Here is a 20,736-nt window from a genome sequence, read left to right as displayed (position 1 = left end):
TCTATGCAATATTATATAAAATACTGATCATTCCAAAACATTCCAATGTTTTGTTTGTCATGTTCAGTTCCATGCAAAATAAACTGAACATTAATACATTAGTGAAATATGGAGACATTGACAATTTGACAGTCTTTATTCATCTATCAATAATCACTTTTTACAAAATTCACATGGGTGTTATCTTTCTGGCTCTGAAGGCAGCCTCTCTTCCACTCAGTCCATTTCATTCACCAATCTGTGACTCTCAGGATCAGTCACAACTCACTTCAACAAAAACACAAGTGTCTTCTATACGCCAGTCTTTTCAAGCATGGGTCATATGTAAGTCATTGTAACATGATCAAAAGCATCAAAAGAAGTTTATCTGCTGCTCTGAATCCCCTACATCCTGCAGGGAAATCAGGTTTTGCACTCTAATTATATTTTAAGTTTCATTTGACCTCTGGTGAATATTATGGAGGGTTTAAGATCAACTCAGTTCAGTCACAGAGAAAACAAACTACACTGAAATCAGATCCTGGTGTGATCTGGTTTAAGTGCAGCTGAATCCAGGTAAACAACAACACAGATGCTAAATGGCTATTTGTTTTTAATTATGGTGACAATGGCAAGAGTGTTGGTATAACAAAATAAACTGTTTTAGGTGTAAAAAGATGCATTTCTTCCCTGATAGCTTCTCTTTCTGTGCCATTGGGATGAAATTATTCCATACATAAAATACTCCACTCTCCACCACAGACAGCATCTTTACATGCACACATTTCAACCTAGGCTGCATTAAAAACCTTTCCGGCACTGTCAAGCTCACAAGCAGCAAGCAAGTTTCTGGTTCATGTGGCAATACCCCCACACACAGGCACAGATTAGGCTGCCTCCTGTTAGCATGACTCCACAACAACAGGAACTACCTGACAGGGAATGAAGCTGGATGATGATGGGGCAGAGAGCGGGAATAACAAAGAGATAGAAGAAAGAGAGAAACAAGGATGTGACAGGAGGAGAGAGACAGATAGCAACAAAACAGGCTAATGAAGCCTGATGTTTCCTGTTTACTAACACTATTCATTAAATATTTCCTGGTTAATAAATAGATGTTACAGAAATTAGTGGAAAACTGCAACCTGCCCTCCATCCACCACTGAGTTAAATTTTAACCAGAAATGCATCATCTCACAGCTCAAGTAGAAACTTGGTCAGGATCAAATGGCGTCTTCAGGTGAGGGTCTGTGCTCCTCAGGTGACTGGCTCTGTGGTGGGGAGGAGAGGGAATGCTGAGGAGGAGGAGGACCCATGGAAGGAGGTGTGAGGCTGTCGGGTGGAGGGGGCCGCATGGGGGGAGCATAGTGAGGATGAGGAGCTGGAGGAAGAGGAGGGCCACCGGGAGGGAAACGAGGAGGGAACATCATTCCTGGAGGTCGAGGGGCCCACACTGGAGGCAAAGCAGGAAACACAGAGTTAGGTTTACACTAATCAAATCTGGAGATAAGATGGTACATGCTGTGAAGATGGCTGCGACTGCTTACTAGGCATCATGGGAGGGCCCCCCGGTCCCCTCGGAGGGTAGAAATCAGGAGGTGGGGGTCCATAGGGAGCTCTACGAGGAAAGGGACCATCCATGGGGCCCATGGGGCCCATGGGGGGTCCAGGAAGGGGTGGGCCCCCCATCCTCGGATCTGCTTCAGGGGGAGTCCTTCGATCACCCGGACCAGACTGGTGATACAGGTTCAAAAAGGTAAATGTTACACAGGCTCCAGAGCTCAGGTAACACAACGAATGGATCAACGAGATGCATCAAAATCCACCAAATGTACAGTATAAGTTATCACACTGTGCACAGAGATATGCTTCATAATGCCACAGTCCTGCTGTCTGTACTGGAAAAACAACTGCACCATATATTGGAACAGCATACACAATACTGGAGCTCTGTGAAAAGATGGTGTATTTATGTCCAATACAGACAACTGCATTAAGCATTATTTGGAATTGGATGCACACTCATAGGATTTCTCTTTGTTAAACGTATGTCTCTTACCTCTCTGTGTTCCTGTTCCCCGGATCCAAGGCTGTTTTCTCTGTATGAGCCATCTGCATTGACAAACACATTGAGGAGGACTTTTGACTCTGATCTGATTGGTGTGTAGATTTTCACAAACTCAATGTGTCGAAGAGCAAGTGAATACATTTTCATCTACAGTCCAAACTTTACAGATGGGAACATAATGAAGCAATAATAAGCCGTTGTACAGATTCCAGTGACTTACCTGCCATGTCTGTAGGGTGGGGAGGTCCTGGTGGACCAGCAGGAGGGAAACCCCTCGGGTGGGGAAGAGGAGGGCCAGGTGGGAGGGAGCCGGGAGGAGGCAAAAGGCCCATAGCTCCTGGGGGAGGTCTCCTGTACATTGGACCTCCTGGTTCTTGAAACATATAGCCTAAGAGAGTGACACAAAGAGAGAGAGAGAGAATACACCAAGATATGTGAGGATTTATCAATTATTTAAACAGCTCCTCCAAAAAGTGAAAATATGTCAAAAAACAAATGTGTCTGTTTATGAATAACTGAAGAGTGACATTGTCGACACTGGGTGTATACTGTCTGAAGTTGGATGTAAAACGTGTTTTCAGGTGAACTTTCCATGTCAGCATCATGTGACAAATTATATGATACATCTTAATCACAGAGCTTCACAGACATCTCTAGTTTCCAATGTCAAAACTCAAAATGCATTAAACACAATCCACATGCACTGTTAACATGCATTTAGCATTCACATGCACACTATAAAATTTTGACTGTTATCTAGCCAAATGCAGGTCCAACTAATAACTTTAACAATGGCTGAATTCCAGTTCAGCTGCCCAAGGTCCAGGACCTTGTGCTGTGAATGCTGGCTCACTGTCATAGCAACCAAGCCATAATTAATGATATTAGCTACACCTGTGCAATGACTGCAGCAAATCAAGCTTTCTGGCTTCCAAAACATCATGTCAAATAGAATAATGTTTCAATTAATCTATGAATAGTTAATGACACAACAGAAATCCAGCGGTGCCACATCCAAATATATCTCCCTGAAAGTGAAGCCTCAAATAAATAATTGTTCCTTGCTGCAGTGTGAAGGCTGATTCACACTTTGATATGCAAGAGCAGGAATCAGCAGGTTAGAGGTATCTTATTTTTATCTTTGCAGTCACAACTCAGAGCTTGTATTGTCAGTATAGTTCATTTTTTTTATTCAGGTCACCTTCAAAGAACTACATTTTCCTCCAACACGGGACCACAATAAAACAAAAATAAAATGCCATTAACAAAGTAATAGCCCTTTGGAGACTTTTACTTAATTTTTATGATACATGATGAAAAAAATGCTCATAAAAATCATCAAAGAAGTATAAAGGATCCTTACTTACCTGCTTATTTTTGGATCAAACTGAGGAAATATACTAATTTCTGTTTGTTAAATATGATCTAAATCATCATCAACATGAGACAGTTCCAGACTGGTCCAGCTCTGTGGGCATCAACTACAACTTTCTGATTCTCTCTGTCTTGTTTTTCTTACATATACACACACACCTGGAGGTCCTAGGGGCCCTGGGGGCCCAGGAGGCCCTGGCATGGGTCCCCTGCGATCTCTCTCCCATGTAGGAGAGATTGAGCCACTGTCTGAATGAGGACCTCCACTCCGCTCCATCTCCCCTTGGCCACCTGGGGGCTCAATGGGACCACGACCCACTGTGGATGAAAGCAGCAGAGGAAAGAGAGAATACAAGGGAAAGAGAGAGGAGAGCAGAGATGATAGAAGATGATGATGAGCATGAGAGAAAGAGAGAGACAGACAGAGAGGGACAGGAGGAGACAAAGAGGGAAGGGAACAAGCAGAACCAAGAGTCCAGTCACAAAATATCATTGTGAGAGAGAAAGAGGGAAAGAATAAGAGCATCATGTCAATCAGAATGAACTGAGAAGATTGAAAACATATCACTGTCATATATTCCATGGACTTTTCCCTATGGACTGCAAAGTGCCAACAGCATGCCAGCATACAGACCATGCTACTACAGACGTTTCAGCATTTACAGTTTATCATGCTGCAGCCAGCCTGTTATCTACGACATGCTGCATGTGCTTATTGTAAGGATGTTGTGAAACTGAATTAGCAAATGTACTGTGCCAAAAACAAAGTGTATAGATGAAAAAAATTATGAAAAATATTTAAGCCTACAGTGGCTGCTTATGTGGATCAATATCACAGTCTTTTTTGGTTTCGCAGTAGGTAATTCTATATTTATGTGTATGGTTTTCTGTGCCTGTGAGTGTGTGTTGTGTGTCTGTGTCTGTCCGTGTGTGTATACCTCTAGGAGACAATCTAGCAGGTGGTCCATCCATTAATGTAGGAGGAGACAGAAAAGCTCTGGTTTCAGATGCTGGTCGACCCAGAGGGGAAGGACCATACGGTGACCTTTCAGCTGGAGGTAAAGGAGAGTTTGTGTGAGTGCAAACTCAAGATAATGCATGATGATTGGTGTGTGTGTGTGTGTGTGTGTGTGTGTGTGTGTGTGTGTGTATGTTCACCTCTGAAAGGCAGTGGTCTAGCCAGACTGTCCAAGGCGTATGGGTCTTTGTCAAGGGCATCTAGTTTAAACTGTGTGTCAGTCAGCCTGTAAACAAACACACCTAAAGTTAACATATAACAAACATTTTTGTGCAATGCATAAAATATATGAATATATATATTAAAAACAGATGAAAGGATCTCAGAATACAGCATATTTTTGCAATTAAGCAAAGAACATAAATAGCTTATATGTTATGCTTACTTCTGTCTTAGGAGAGCGTTCTCTCTCCTGATGTCTGAAAGTTCTCTGTCTGCTGCTCGGGCTGCAAGCTGGAAAATCAAGCCAAAAATCAGTAAAATGGTATAACATATGTACATATATACAGATAGTCAATATCAGTGTGCTTAAATCTACCGTTTAAGTTATCTGAATACAGCACTCATAACATCATAGATTAAGAGAAAGTCACAAAGACAAATTTGTGTCCTGAGATACAACATCACATTATGTCTGTGTTGCAGTGACGGACAGGAAAAAGTGGAAACAGACATTTGACACCAATATTAACTGACATGACTGATATGATGACGTGATCTCAGCATGTTTCTCCCATGTTTGTAGAGTGGTTTATGGTGGAGTTTTACTAACCCAGTTATTGTGTGCCTTCTTCTCATGTGCTGATATTTGGGTCTGGTAAGACTGTTTGGTTTTATCCAGCTCCTCCTCCATCTCTCCTGCTCGTTGTCTGAAGAGACATAATGATATGAGGCTGTGTGTGTGGAGGGCAGGCTCAAAAATGCCTCAGATATATTACATACTGTTAATGTGTTTGGTAATAGTTGGCAGAAGCAGCTACCTGTAGTTGTTGAGTTCTTCCATGGCCATTGCAATGTTTTTGTCTGCTTTATTTAACTTCTCTTCTTTCTGCAGACGCTCCTTCTCCTCCACTGTCAGCAGTCTGCAAACACACATTCATCAACATCCTCATTTGTTTTTGTAAATGACTCAACTTCTATAGCTGCACTCAAACCTATCCATAAATGGTTCTTTTTCCATACCTGTGCAGCTTGAGTTCATTTTCCTGGTACATTTCTGTCATAATCTGGAGTTTCTGTTGTAGCCGTTGGACCTGAGCACATGTGAGCACAATAAAAAGTATTAGTTCAAATGCAATTTAATGTAGGACACCATTATGATACAATAATACGTAGTTGAGGTCAGCTACCTGATCCGTGTAGTGCTCAGCATCTGACTGCAGAGATAACTTCTCATTCTCCAGCTCCTTGATGCTCACTAAATGGAAAACAAATGCACACACACACACACACACACACACACACACACACACACACACACACACACACACACACACACACACACACACACACACACACACACACACACACACACACACACAGTGGCATACAGGTGTAACAACCCAATCCTCAGTGATAATGTCTGGTCTATACACTCATAACTGTTTCTTAAGCTGTAAGACCAGATGTTCATATATAACAAATTACATAACATATTACTCATATTATTGGGGGCAGTGTTAATTATCCCCCCACTCTCTGTTTGACTTGTTCTGTCAGATAACGTAATGAGAACATTAGTAAGACAGACATCAGTGTTAAGTTGACTCACCTTGCAGGTCTTCTTTAGCTTTGACTTCATCATTCAGTTTGGCAAACACCCTGTCCTTGTCTTCGTCTACTGATTTGAGGTCTGCATTCAGCTATACACAAGTACAAACAGAATATGAACACATTACATTAGTAACAAACATAGTAACAATTTCTCAAAATATTGTCCCATATTAAGAATTCTCATCAACCAGCACTACATCAAATGCAATGAGTCTGTTTCCATTTTCATCACATACCTTAGCAGCATAAATGAGTTTCTGGACTTTCTGGAAATGGCCTTGTTTGTCCATTATGTCCCCCCCTCCATTCTCCTCTTCTTTTCCTGGTGCCCCATTGGACGTTTCCTTCTCTGCTCCTTCCTCACCTTCCTCTTCCTCCAGATCTGAATCCCAAGCTTTCATCCTCAGCAAGCGGTCTGTCAAGGACTGGAAACACACAAATATTTGGTGTCAACCATCTTTTCCATAAAACTAATCATGTCAAGTAATATAACCAAGTCCTTTCACCACTAGGGCTGGGCAATATAGCCAAAAATGTTATTACAGTAATAATGTTCATATCACTTGATATTGACAATTATTGATCATTTTTAATGACCTGTTTTTATCAAAGACCAGGAGAGAAGTAGTACACTACTGAGTGGATCATGTCCTTGTAAAGTTTGGATGTTTTTTTATACTGTTCTGCTGAGTAACTCTCCACCATCAACTGCCTGTGGGTTCCCATACTGACAAGCTGACCTGTCCTTTTTGTAAAAAATTTCCTTGCCGTCTTCACCAGCTGCACTCACTCCACTCCTACGTTCTTGTTGGTGGAACTGAACAACATACATGCTAAATGACTGGCTGTTTGTTACTCGTAGTATGCTCCATTATTAGGAGATATGATAAACTGTTTATCAGCCGGGGAGGGAACAGGAGCAAACTCGAGGTTTTGTTCATGCAACCATGAAACTATATGACTTTCTATTTGATAATTTAATATTTCTATTGATGTTTGTCAATTGCCAGATGTGTGCCAATTGCCAGTACAAAGGCCTATTGGAAACCAAGTATTAATTAGAAAATCTAAAGACAATATGCAGTACCTAACTACTTTATACTACAATCAATGTTAAAACCAACCATACCATTATACGCTCATCCTTATTGGCCACATCCTGCTGCATCCCGCTGTGGGCAAACTCACACCTCCGCATCTCCGCTTCCAACTCACTCACTCTTTCAGCCCATCCCTCCACCTGCTGCCGCAACTACAGAGAGACAACAGGCAGAGAAATGAAATGATGGTGCAACGGACAAGTTGGAACAGGAACGGAAAGGGGAGGGACAAAGATACAAAATATGTCAAGATTAGATATTACTTCTAACATTTCAGATTTCACATATTTCACAGATATATGAACCTAGTTCATGGTTAAAGCTTTCATTTCAATTATGCACATGCAAAACCCCACTCTATACCATACACAGTTATATTGTGTGTGCATGTGTGTGTGTGTGTGTGTGTGTGTGTGTGTGTGTGTGTGTGTGTGTGTGTGTGTATGAGAGAGTGTGTGTGTGTACAAGATCCTACCTGGGCATTGCTCTCCTGTAGCAGTGTATTCTCCTCTCCAGCTGTTTCCAGGTTCCTTTGTAGCCTGTCACTGTTCATACTGTACACTTTCAGAGTAGTTTGTGCCTAAAGACAGACAGGCATACAGCTGTAATGTCACATTAAACACAGACAGACACAGCAAAAGGGGAAAAGAAGAAGCAGCGGATGGGAAAAGATAAAGAAGACAGGTAAAGACAGAAAGCAGGGGAGTAATGGTGACTGCACCTGCTCGTCCTGTGACTGGATGTCTTTGGTTTCTTCTTCAAATGTTTTCATGCTCTCTTCAAGCGCTGCTATCTGGAGGGATACACAAAAAATAATCCACTCGCTAATTATCACACTATGCACCAGATTCTCAGTTAACATGGTTCACAAAACTTTCAGTTTGGTATTGTAGGTAGTGGTGTGTGTCCTCCTACCCTTCTTTCTTGCTCTATCCTGTGTTCTTTCTGCTTGTCCAACTGATCCTTCAGTTGTTCAAGGTCCCTCTCCAGTTCCTTTTTATCATGTTCCAACTGTCTGGCTTTGACCTGGAGGAGCAAGAAAACAATTCATTCAAGAAACAGCTTTAAATGTGAACAAGAGTCCATTTCAGACCAGTGGTGAAGCGGTTCAAGTTTTGAAATTGACCTTTTGTCTATAGTGCCATCATGTGGTTTCATGATGGTATTAAAATGCAAAAACAATAATACTGATTATAATAAATTTTGCAGTTTTGTTGGGAGGTCTGTTTAAAATATTCTATGGATTACAAAGATGAAAGTCACAATTTGTTATCAACAATCAATTTTTATCAACTTTTACACTATTGAAGAAGTCTAGTTCTGCATTATGAGCTAATGGAAGAAAAATAGGGAGTCACACACACACACACACACACACACAAGTGGCTGAAGACAGACAGACAGCTGAAAACTGAACCTATTAACAGTTTGGACAAACTTCCAGAACAAACAGCGACTTTCCTGTATGTATCTGTCCTGATCATGGTTGCTTACGGCATTGCATGTCGAGTATGTATTGGTACACAAAACCAGACACAAAGACTGTGTGGTACATCTATTATACATGTCAGTTGAATTGGTGTCTGGGTTAGGGTTAGATCAGATCAGACAATGTAAATTTAACTGAAGTTGAAGTACCATAGAAGAGGTTTAACATGCTCTGATCCCAGTGTTTGCTCCTTAATTTTTGTTTAAAAAAAAAAAAGATTGAAAAAGAAATACATTTCCCATTGTTACATGATGTTTCCAAGTTTTTCCTCATTTCTTTATCTCCTTTTAATCCTTATATCTCTCTGTCTTACCTCCAGATGTTCTGTCTTTTGAGTTTGGGCCAAGACCCCACTGTCCCTCAGTGAATTCTCCAGGTCATCATGCTACAAATATGACATAATTAAGAAATATATCAGATTAAATGTTGACAAGAGCCATGATCACCACAACAAAAAGTGGATCTCTTCAGGATCTCAAATCATGTACATAAATATGTGCTAATGATTTGTAATGAGGGAGCTGTTTGGTCCTAACACCACACACATCAACATAAATTAGACTCTGTATTTTCCAAGTCATTTTGAAAAAACAGAAATCAAAACACAGGGCTCTCTGGCCTCAGTTGAAAAGATCCAGTATTGTGTGTGAGACAGGCCCTGTGTTTAGGCAGCAGTCAGTCAGCATTGGCACCAGTACCTACCTCTTGTTGACATTTACTGAGAGTCTCAAGGACTTTACACTTCTCATCCAGCAACTGTGCAACCTGTTCAGCCATCCACCGCTCTTTACCTGAAAAAACAGGGAATGCAAAACTTATAAACATTATAAGTTATATACAAATTATTTTATTGATATTATTGTTTCTACATTATTACTGATTTAAGAGGTACTAATAAAGAAAGATTAAACTGGCAGTCATAGGTGATGTATTAGTTTTATTTTTGTAGTGTCATAAGAATGAGATATAAAGTAATAAGTAACAAAAGCTTACTTCTATACATTCTGCTTTTGACCTGTTAAGAAATAAGGAGAAAAAAATTATGAACAAGAGGTCATTAAGGTGACAGATGGGTTAATATATGGAGGAACAAGTGTAGCCTTTTTTGCGTTTGAACCAACAGTACCACTACCACTTAACTGTAAACATATGAAATCTTTGTGATGTTGATGTGTCTATAAATAGCTTTGTACTCACAGAGCTATAACATCTACAGGTGAACAACAGCATTGTCACCAACCCCACCAAACTGGAGATGATGACTGGCTCCCATGGCACCCCGTACAGGTCTGGCCCAGGTCTGATGTCATCAGGCAGCGAGGATACAACCTGAAAGGAGAGGAGCAAGTGGTTTATTAAAGGAGCTGGTTTCAAACAACATCTTGAAAAATTGATGGCATTTAATTCTCTTTAACATGGGAACAAAATGTGATTCACTTGGTTCACTCGTTTTCAACTTGGTAGACTGTAGACAGTGGTATACTTAGTTTGGGATTTAGGATCAGTGTTTTATCACTACATGACTGCCCTGCAAACCATTTCAATTCAGTATATCTGAAAAAAGCACTACTCTAATTAAAGTCTCTTTCTCTGGTACCAAAATAAAATTTTCTCAGTTCACCTTCTAGTAGATATAGAAGGAACAAATGTCTGTTAACACACTTACAGCTTTGACAGTTTACTACACAGCTGTTATAGGAACGAATTTGTAGTAGAGGAAGTATAGTGTATTTATGTGCTACAGGGAAAATCAACAAACACTTGGCTCTTTTAGCAAAAAACCGCACATCACCTGATAAGAGGAACTAACGTTAGCTAGTTATCACCAGCTAACTCTGTGAACAATCACAAACACATTTGAAAAAACAATATAAAATATCAAAATGGACCTGACAGCTGGTTGGCGTCATTGATAGGAAACACATGTAGTCAAAAATGAGGCGTACAAAACTACAAGACTAGCTACTGGGTTGTTTTCGATTACATGACAGCCCGTTACGTTGTTTCAGCTGTGAATGCTAGTTGGGAAATGCTAACGAAACCTGCCACATAACGTACATCCTTCACTTTCTCCACGGCGATACTGTAGTAAGCCTCTGCCGTAGCCTGGAAGTCGACCGCTTTGCTAGCAAACTGGTCACTTGCCGGATGTACCGCCATGTCGGAATTATTTCATTTGGCTGACGGTTTTGTTATAATTTTAATTTTACCGACATTAGGAACTAGAGCCTTGAACCGGGCTAGCGGCGACTTCACATCCTATTCACAACAACCGACGCTCAAGAGTAGACCACGTCCTGCTGATGTCATGGGGGGGGACTATTGAATTTCTCTGAAAACTCCTCTTAACGACTCTAATGGATTGTAATTGCTCAAGGAAACAATAATAAAATGATTATGATTTATATATAAAGAATAATGAGACATTCAAATATTATTATGTGCTTGTATAATTTCAGGTATATGGTACTACAACCCCGTTGGTGCAAATGGTTCAATCGCAACGTCACCAATTGTAAAATGCCACACTGGCAGGTCGGAGTGCATTCAAAGTGACACCACAAGAAACAGGTGTTACAAATATAACTATTGTATTCTCAATATTGTTTTAATGACTTCCCGAGTAAATAATGTGATTATTTCACACTGAACACATAAGTATGCCTTTACATGAAAGCCTTCGTATTTGAAAAGCGTATGGCCATGTGTCACCTGCTTTGAATGACGACCACAAGCTAATAACAAGTAGGATACAGGTGAGAACTGGACTTATTACTTTAACCCAGTGCTCCCTAAGGTTGTACTCACCGAACTGGCTTCATTTTCGTCCATTTGAGACAAGAAAATCACTAGCCTTCTAAGATATTTTAAACAATTTGCCTTTAGAGCAGCACTAAGGAATGTGAGTGATATTGACGGAGCCAAGCCAGCCTGACAGCTGAGACGTAGGCAAAGCTGAATGCCAGAGGGAGAGTCAGATGAACATGTCACAAGTTCAGTATCTTAAAGAACCAGACCTCACAGTTTGAACACACCTCAAGAACAGATGTTCCTTTGTACAGCAAAGGTTAGCAAGTTGTTCTGAATCAAGACTGAACCAAAGCTGCTCATACAAAAGGATATGAACATATTCCAAACTATTGTGCATTAAACCTTTACCGCCTATCACCAGAGAGAAATTAATTGCATTGCAAGTGCATTGTTCGAAAAATACTCTTAATATTCCTTGTGAGGAGTTGTATTAGGATTTCAGGCACTGTTTAGGGCTTTTCTGAAACATAACTCTGAAATACACAATGCATGTCTCTGTGCATTGTGTGTAATGTTGGTGGACAGCAAAAGTGCAAGAGGAAATACAGTTGTTGTATACAGTATATCTGCTCTGCTATTCTAATATTTCACTGAAGGAGGCTTACTCACTAATACTGTATTTCATAGCTTGCTGTCATTGGTTTATGACAAAAAAATGATACATATGCCTAAGATTTGGTGATGATTTATCTCACATTTCCATGGATTGATATCTGCTGGTAACTCCTACCTGTACAGTAATGCATAGGAGCTCCCTCACTGCAGTGACTTGAGCGACTGAGTCTTCAGCGATCTGATGAACAAAGTCCAGAATGGGCTTCATTACCCCTGGAAAGAGCATGACATAGACATAACAAAGTTCAGAATTTAAGCTTTCTTTTTTAAAGTATTATAAATAAATGTTCCAGCCATGCCACATGTTCCAGGTTATGTTTTGAAGGATGAGGATGCAGCAGGTCAAGTAGCACTCCTTATTGTATGTAATTGCTTAAGATCATTTAATTATATTTTAATCTGTCTTGATTAAGGGATACTTGAGTCATCTCACCTTCAGGTGGCTGTAGTGATCCTGGCTCATTGTGAGGACGGTACTCTTTATTTCCTTCTCCCTTCTCTTTTCTTTTAACATCAGTTTCTCTCTCTTTTCCACGCTTTTGTCCATCGTTCTCCACGTCCATCCCTTCATCTCTTTGGATGTCACTATCCAGGGCTACAGAAGGATCTTCTGTTTTACTTGAGTCATCCTCAGTGGTCATTTCTCTATCTTTACTGTTAGTTGAACAGGATGCACCGACACAGCTGGCCTCAGCTGTATTTGGGAACACATGCATTCTGACTGAGACAAATGCAAGTCAAAACCATACTAAAACCAAAAGATTTAATCAACTTTAAATATCACTAATAATCAGCCATGATCATTGAAGCAACACAGACAAAATACCTTGATGGTTTTCTTTACTAGTGTCAGATTTTCCTGTGTTGAATGTCTCTCTCACTCTTGTTATCAGCGTCTCTAGTTTCTGAAGAGCAATGAGCGTTCTAGTCTTTTCCTTGTCCTCCTGTGGTGCATCCACGAGCTTCGCATTGGGAGGTACCAGCGTCTCCCTGTGATAGTGCATAAGTCTTTCTATATCCGACAGTATAGATTCATCATTATCAGGATCTTCAGTCACAGTTTCTGAGCTTTCCAACATGAAATCCAAAAACTGCAGTTTGTTTTGCCCAAAGAGCTCCATCAAAACAGTCGTCTCATCCGCACTGAAATAGGCGGGCAGGTTTTTGTAGTACTTGTAGAGGGTTTTTGTTTGGAGTGGGGGTTCTGTTTTTGGAGATGGAGTGTGGGGATGAGCATGGGATGGAGTTGATGTCTGGATTTCAGCAGAGGAAGGAGATTGTTGTGGCTGCTCTGTGGGCATGGCGACATGAGAGTCTGTGTGCAAATCTGATTTATAAATCTGACTTGAATCAGAGTCCAGCTCTTGTTCAGGGGTCGGAGAGGCCGATGGCTGAAATGTCTCACCTGTTTCAGTATCCACATTTAGGGCAGAATCAGTGGAATCCTTTGTTTCAGTGGCAGGTGTTTCACTGAAAAAGCTAAAGGCGTTTTTGAAAAGACCAAAAGCTCCTCCATTTCCAGTCTCTGCTGTTCTTTCATTGTGATCGTCAGACGGAAGTGAAGCACCGGTGGGGTGTGGCACCGTTTGGTCAGGTATAACAGCCTGGCTTTCAACAGACTCCCATCCTTCCTCTCCCCTGGATTCGATGCCAATTGTATTATCATTAATCTGTGAATCAGTGTTCTCATTCCTTCTTACATTAATGACCTCCTCTGTGTCTGTCTTATGATCAGAGTGTATTTGGTCTGGTTTCTTCTCAGTGGAAATCCCATTGCTGCTAGTTTCAGTGTCTCCGGGTTTCATGTTATTCCCCTGATAGAGCACTTTGTCGTCAGAGAGGTCAGCGTTTTGTGCCTCGCTTGGATACACCTCACCATCTTCCCTCTTCTCGGCTGTCTGACCAAGTGAACTTTCATTATGCAGACCATGGGGACCATTCTCTGCTGAATATGTCAGATCAATGTCTTCTATCTGGTCAGCTTCCAAACCGTCTTCCTCCTGTCGTACTCTTTCTCCCTCAGTTCTCTCAGGAGGTGTTGTCTGAACCTCTCCTGTCCTGTCTGGTGGTATTTCACCATTCTGATTTCCTGGTTGGAGTGTCCCTTCGTCTCTGACAGATTCACCGTCAGTGGCTGGAGGACAAAGCTCATTTAAACACTTCAGGCTTTCCTCTTCCTCTTTGTCCCTCCTGTCACCATCCTTCACCTGCTGCATTTCCTCAACCTGCCTTTTCTCTTCCTCGACCTCTTCTACCTTCTCCTCTTTTTCCTTCTCTCTCTCCTCTTCCTCCTTGTGTGTCTTCTCAGTCTCTTTCTCACTGCTTTCTGACTCTGGCCTGCTGCTCACGTTGTTGTTTTCCATCTGCTCCTCCACATGAGATGACTGCATCTGTTTCTCTTCACCTTCCTTCTTCTCTTTTTCCTTTACTTCCTTTATCTCCTCCACCTTCTCCTGCTTCTTCTCTTCTTTTATCTCCTCCACCTTCTCCTGCTTCTTCTCTTCTTTTATCTCCTCCACTTTCTCCTGCTTCTTCTCTTCCTTTAACATTGCCACCTCCTCCTGCTTCTTCTCTTCTTTTATCTCCTCCACCTTCTCCTGCTTCTTCTCTTCCTTTAACATTGCCACCTCCTCCTGCTTCTTCTCTTCTTTTATCTCCACCACCTCCTCCTGCTTCTTCTCTTCCTTTAACCCCACCACCTCTTCCTGCTTCTTCTTCTCTTCCTTTAACCCCACCACCTCCTCCTGCTTCTTCTCTTCCTTTAACCCCACCACCTCCTCCTGCTTCTTCTTCTCTTCCTTTAACCCCACCACCTCCTCCTGCTTCTTCTCTTCCTTTAACCCCACCGCCTCCTCCTGCTTCTTCTTCTCTTCCTTTAACCCCACCACCTCCTCCTGCTTCTTCTCTTCCTTTAACCCCACCACCTCCTCCTGCTTCTTCTTCTCTTCCTTTAACCCCAACACCTCCTCCTGCTTCTTCTCTTCTTTTATCTCCACCACCTCCTCCTGCTTCTTCTCTTCTTTTATCTCCTCCACCTGCTCCTGCTTCTTCTCTTCCTTTAACATCGCCACCTCCTCCTGCTTCTTCTCTTCTTTTATCTCCACCACCTCCTCCTGCTTCTTCTTCTCTTCCTTTAACCCCACCACCTCCTCCTGCTTCTTCTTCTCTTCCTTTAACCCCACCACCTCCTCCTGCTTCTTCTTCTCTTCCTTTAACCCCACCACCTCCTCCTGCTTCTTCTCTTCTTTTATCTCCACCACCTCCTCCTGCTTCTTCTTCTCTTCCTTTAACCCCACCACCTCCTCCTGATTCTTCTCCTCTTCCTTCACACCCACCAGCTCCTCCTGCTTCTTCTTCTCTTCCGTTAACATTGCCACCTCCTCCTGCTTCTTCTCTTCTTTTATCTCCACCACCTCCTCCTGCTTCTTCTTCTCCTCCTTTAACCCCACCACCTCCTCCTGCTTCTTCTTCTCTTCCTTTAACCCCACCACCTCCTCCTGATTCTTCTCCTCTTCCTTCACACCCACCAGCTCCTCCTGCTTGTTCTTCTCTTCCTTTAACCCCACCACCTCCTCCTGCTTCTTCTCATCTTCCTTCACCCCCACCACCTCCGCCTGCTTCTTCTCCACTTTTGTCTCCTCCACCTTCTCCTGCTTCTTCTGTTCTTCCTTTATTTCCTCCACCTCCTCCTGCTTCTTCTCTTCTTTATTTAACCCATCCACCTCCACCTCCTTTAACTCTTCCTGTCTCTTCTCTCCCTTTAACTCCTCCACCTCTTCCTGCTTCCCTTCTTCTTGTATCTCCTTCTCTATCTGCTTCTTCTCCTTTTCCTCTAACACCTCTGCCTCATCCTGTTTTTCCTCCCCCATTTTCTGCTGTTTCTCCTCTTCATGCATCTCTTCCTCCACCTTTACTCCATCCTGTTTTTCATTTTGCTTTACCTCTGTCTTCTCCTGCTTTTCCTCATCCTTTGACTCCTCAACCTGTCCAGTCTCACCTTCTTTCTCTGACTCAGTCGCTGCCTTGAGGCCATTTTCAGTCATGAACTCCCTTTCAGTTTGAGCTTGTTGGCTGTTTTCTGCGTTTCCCTCCGTTTCTTGTTTCTTTTCTGCATCATCTTCACCGTCTGTGACTCTCTGTGGAGACACAGACTCCTGATCTCCGTTGTTTACCATCTGTGTTGTGCTCCCGCTGGAGGAGAGTGTCCCTTTGTCCCCCTCTGGGCCTTTTTCATGCAGATTCTCAGGACTCGTTTCACTCGTCTCAGCACCCTCAACAGGCTGAGACTCTCCCTCCCCTCCTAACTCACCATGATGTGTCTCTGTCTCTGTGTTATTATCGGTCATAGCAGGGGTATCCGAGTTGTCAGCATCGGTCTTTACACTGTGAGCAGTTAAACTTTCCTCGTCACTGTGGACTGGTTCATTTCTCTCCTCAGCTGTGCCTGACGATAAGACAGGCAAACTGTTTCCACTGCCTTCCTCTACGCTGCCACTGCCCTGACTTTGTTCTGCTGATTCATCAGTTTGAGGCGTGGAAATTTCTCTGTGAGGTACATCTGTGTCTGCATCGCTCCCCTCACCTTCATGACCAGCACCACTAGCAGCACCAGTTTCATCTGACATGATTTCAGCCCCTTCCTTATCCCCACTTTCTGTTGTCTTGCTTTGCAGCTGATCTTCAGCCTTACCTACAGATTCTCCGGTCAAGTCTGACTTTGGATCCACAGAACTGAACTCAGGCCCTCGATTGATGTCAGATTGTGTCAAAAAACCTTGATCACTGTCACTTGCAGTTTTAATTTCCACCTCTCCTGGCTCTCTGTTATTATCCTCACCTTCATCTCCTATTGATTTGAGCATCTGATGTTCTTCACCCTCCATTTCTGCAGATCTTTCCTCGTCCATCATTCCACCTACATCCTGGGACTTTTCCTCTAATTTCAGCTGAGGAGTTTCTTTTTCATCAACCATGGATGCGGCATCAGCAGGTAAGACATCGTCCTTCCTACCACCTGACAGTGCGTTTCCTAGCCACTCCAATGTCCCCATCTCTTCCTTCTCTTCTTCATATAATTGGCTGCCTTCTAGGTCCAGAGACATCTTTCTGCCTCTGAATTTTACTTGTGGCTCAGTTTCTTTCTCCAGTTCTCTTTCTCCATCTTGCTCATTTTTTGCAGAATCTGTTTTTGTCTCTCCTCCAAAGCCAAGCCACCCGGTCATGGTTGAAGTGAAAGAATCAGCAGCTTCTTCATCGTCTTCTCTGTTTTTTACTGCATCATCAGGTTTTCCTTCTCCTCCAAACCCCAGCCATCCTGTCACAGACGAAGTTAAAGAAGGGTTGGATTGTGTTTCTTTTCTCTCTCCTTCTTTCTCCTCTTCAGCCAAATTGTCAGACTCTTCCTCTTTTCCCAGATGTAACCATTCTGTCACGGATGAAGTTAAAGAGGGTTTAGTTTGTGTTTCTTTTCTCTCTATTTCTTTCTCCTCTTCAGCCGAATTGCCAGAATCTTCTTCCTTTCCCAGATGTAACCATCCTGTCACTGAAGAACCAAGCCAGGAAGCGGAGGGAGACCCACCTTGTTCGTTCGGAGCCGTAGGATTCTCGTGCGCTTCCTCGTGAATCCCGGCAGTAGCATCACCATCATTTCTCTTTTCACCCCCTTCTGTTGTTGTGCCGTCAGATTGCTGTGCTGAAACTGGAAATTCTGCAGAGGGAACTACGGTCTTTGAAGGACTTTCAGCATTCGTATCATCGGTGTGTGGGTTGGTTTGGGTCAATTCTGACTCCTGGGTTTGGAGTTTCTGATCATCATTTTCATCATCACTGTCCAGCTCACTGGAGTCAGTAGGATAGCCAAACTCATTCATACAGAAGAAATCAGATTTCTGAATGAAGAGAGAAAATAAAATCAGCAAGTACTATGACAACAAGCACTAACTCAAGGTTAAATAACTGTCATCGTATTATAGTATACCAGTTTCTTAATGAGTTGTAAGAAAGGCAAAAAATAAAGGCATAGAGAATAAGTGAAAATGTCACTTTCTGCTTATTTACTATCACCTAGTATACGTATTATGAGAAAGCATGATTTGTTCTCAGGCTGTAGCTGAAGAAGAAGTGGATTCAAAGTCGATTTACCTGTGTTTCCACTTTTTTCTCCGTGGTTGTATAAACCTGATCCTCTTCCACAGCATCCTTTGGGAAATAGCCAAACTGTTTGTCAATCTGAAATCAAAAAGGAAAATAAACATTTACATGTACATTTATCTAACACTCTCCAAAGTAAAAGCTTCCATCTTACAGGAAATACAGTACATTCACACTGATTCAGTCTTAGCTTGAACTAAAAACCTCTCAAAGCAGTATTGGGTGATTTCAGTGCATTAGTTAAATCAACAATGTTCAGAAATTACTGCGTGTGTTGTGTGGGTTATTGTTTTATTTTAATCATAGATAGAGGGAGACAGACTGGCAAACAGATGTAGAGAGCAGACATACAGATCCTGCCCAGAGGTCGTCCCTCTTTCCAGTCAGTTTGTGGTAAACAGAGATGGTGTCTCCTCGTCTGAAGCTCAGGAAACGGCAGTCCTTGCCATGGTGGTCGCTGATGGCCTGCACCCTGCTCATCGGGCCTTCACACAAACACACACACACACAAACACACAGAGACAAAAAATGGCAAAGAGACACAAACACAAAGAGGTGATTGAAATAAAAAATAGATTGATGGATTAACGGGAAAAAAAACACATCATCATCATCATCATCATCATCATCAAGAAAGCTTAGAAATTTGAAAAGACCAAAATATATCATATTATTAACTATAAACTAGAATTATACTAGTGGCTTTAGGACTTACTTTCACATGCAGAGTCTCCACAGATCTTGTAGTCAGACAGCAATCCCAGATTTATGTGAGGAAAAATCATAAACATTATGCCTGTAATCCGCAGGAATCTGCAAACCTGTGAAACAGCCATTCTTTGTGTATAAACTGGAGAGTATCAGGAGAAAATGTCCATATTGAGAGGAAATAATTCAGGCCAGCTGTGCTGGCAAGTGGACATTGCCTCTAAGCTGTTGCTGTCCTGAAGACTGAATGGTAAATGAAAGAGCTGAGATAAGATATAAGGCTAGCATGAGGATAATCATTAACATCCAAGAGCTGCTTGCAATACAAAACATTATCTGATCACTGGTCAAAAGTTTTGATTTTGCTTTAGAGTTTATAATATCGGCGGAGGAATTATGCAATTTACATTTCACTGCGAAATGAATAAACAAAGGTGGGGGATGATAAAGATTTTTGGTTTGCTAAAAACGTGGACGTTTTGTGGACTTTGCACTTTTATCTAAAAAGCTGACAACACATGTGGCGTTCATCACCATGACAACCAGCGCCGCGCACAAAGACAACGTCATACGTTACTCTGCGTTTACAAGCAAGATGGCGGCCTAGTTTGTGGATAGTTTTACCGTTTGTGGAAAAAGTCATTGTTTTGGTCGTCAGAGAAGGTTTTTTTTATTGTAATTCGATGCTTCGGTTATACCGACTAACCATTTACTTCAAACGTTTTGATATAAATTAGCTTGTAATTGAGACAAAATGAAGTCGGACGTGGAAGAGTTGATGCCGAGGCTGCTGCCCGTTGAGTTTGGAGCCAGCGCAGAGCACCTGAACATGAATGGACCGCCGAGAAACCCCCAGGAATACCTCCGACAAGTCCAGTGAGTTCACTTCAAATACTCCTTTGTTTCTGTTCTGACAGTGGAGAATTAGTGTAGCTCTATTGGATTCAGCCGTGCATTACACTGATGACACCGGAAATATTGTAAACATAGTGGATGGTGACAGTGGAAGAGTGCTTATTAACGACTGTAACAAATATGCTTAGTATTTTTGCTACGACATGCCCGTGCGGTAGTAAATATTGTTTTAAAATTGTGCACACATGGCTCAAAGTGTTGGTGCCCTGACACCTCACTGAAACAGTGCCCCAAACATCCTGAAAAGTGTTGTGCAATTAAAAACAGTTTTTTGTCATGTCATGCACACCTGATTGCCTTTGGTTTGCAATAGAATAAAACAGAATGCTTATTCTAAAGAACTTCTACAATGGCCTGGACAAAATTATTGATACCCCGTAGAAGTTGTGATAAATGAGTGGACTGTAGTGATATATCAAGCAGACTATTGTCTTCAATTAGTTTCACAGGTGTCCTCAGTCTTATAATCACTCAGTCAGCCTATTCAAATGAAGAAAAGTCCTCATTGGGCTTTTTGGTATCAGTGTGTGCACTACATGAAACATGGACAGCAGAAAGAAAAGAGCTGTCTGAGATAGGGAAGATAATTGCTGAAAACAATTGCTAAGAATGGTTAACGGTCAATGTTAAGGCAACAAGATCATCTCCAAGCAGTTTGATGTTCCTGTGACAGCCGTTGCTAATATTACTATGAAGTTTAAGTACCATGGGACTGTAGCCGACCTCTTTGGATGTG

General features: G+C 41.9%; 2 protein-coding genes and 1 long non-coding RNA gene across 4 annotated transcripts in view; 2 read left to right on the top strand and 1 right to left on the bottom strand.

Annotated features, from left to right (window-relative positions):
* Window positions 1-117: 117 nt before the first annotated feature.
* Window positions 118-19,336, bottom strand: ctage5 (CTAGE family, member 5). Of its 2 annotated transcripts, XM_056393394.1 has the most exons (28): window positions 19,093-19,333; window positions 18,729-18,862; window positions 18,369-18,455; window positions 13,054-18,115; window positions 12,661-12,921; window positions 12,343-12,440; window positions 9,999-10,130; window positions 9,795-9,816; window positions 9,504-9,592; window positions 9,115-9,186; window positions 8,228-8,338; window positions 8,034-8,105; window positions 7,788-7,892; window positions 7,342-7,464; window positions 6,449-6,637; window positions 6,211-6,301; window positions 5,789-5,856; window positions 5,622-5,692; window positions 5,420-5,521; window positions 5,212-5,308; window positions 4,825-4,892; window positions 4,580-4,665; window positions 4,360-4,473; window positions 3,581-3,739; window positions 2,268-2,435; window positions 2,039-2,091; window positions 1,527-1,713; window positions 118-1,432 (listed from the first exon to the last, which is right to left on the bottom strand). In XM_056393394.1, exons 1-28 carry the CDS (start codon window positions 19,211-19,213, stop codon window positions 1,203-1,205), a joined length of 8,172 nt encoding a protein of 2,723 aa, XP_056249369.1. In that variant the 5' UTR covers window positions 19,214-19,333; the 3' UTR covers window positions 118-1,202. The 2 variants fall into 2 exon arrangements, with proteins under 2 accessions (XP_056249369.1, XP_056249370.1); XM_056393395.1 differs by lacking the exon at window positions 3,581-3,739 and having other exon boundaries at window positions 19,093-19,336.
* Window positions 11,356-17,859, top strand: LOC130180072 (uncharacterized). The gene is made up of 3 exons (XR_008829358.1): window positions 11,356-11,557; window positions 17,119-17,217; window positions 17,722-17,859. It is a non-coding gene; the product is annotated as an uncharacterized LOC130180072 (long non-coding RNA).
* A 324-nt stretch (window positions 19,337-19,660) lies between the features above and the next one.
* The window catches only part of gemin2 (gem (nuclear organelle) associated protein 2), a 4,903-nt gene continuing 3,827 nt past the window's right edge, over window positions 19,661-20,736 (top strand). Inside the window, exon 1 of the mRNA XM_056393396.1 lies at window positions 19,661-19,961. Coding sequence (XP_056249371.1) covers window positions 19,840-19,961 — 122 coding nt within the window. The 5' untranslated portion in view covers window positions 19,661-19,839. The remainder of the gene's footprint in view (window positions 19,962-20,736) is intronic.

Source organism: Seriola aureovittata, chromosome 13, assembly GCF_021018895.1.
Source record: "Seriola aureovittata isolate HTS-2021-v1 ecotype China chromosome 13, ASM2101889v1, whole genome shotgun sequence".
Classification (NCBI taxonomy): Eukaryota; Metazoa; Chordata; class Actinopteri; order Carangiformes; family Carangidae; genus Seriola; species Seriola aureovittata.
Note: the sequence above shows the minus strand (reverse complement) of the source record. Positions and strands in the feature narration are given on the sequence as shown.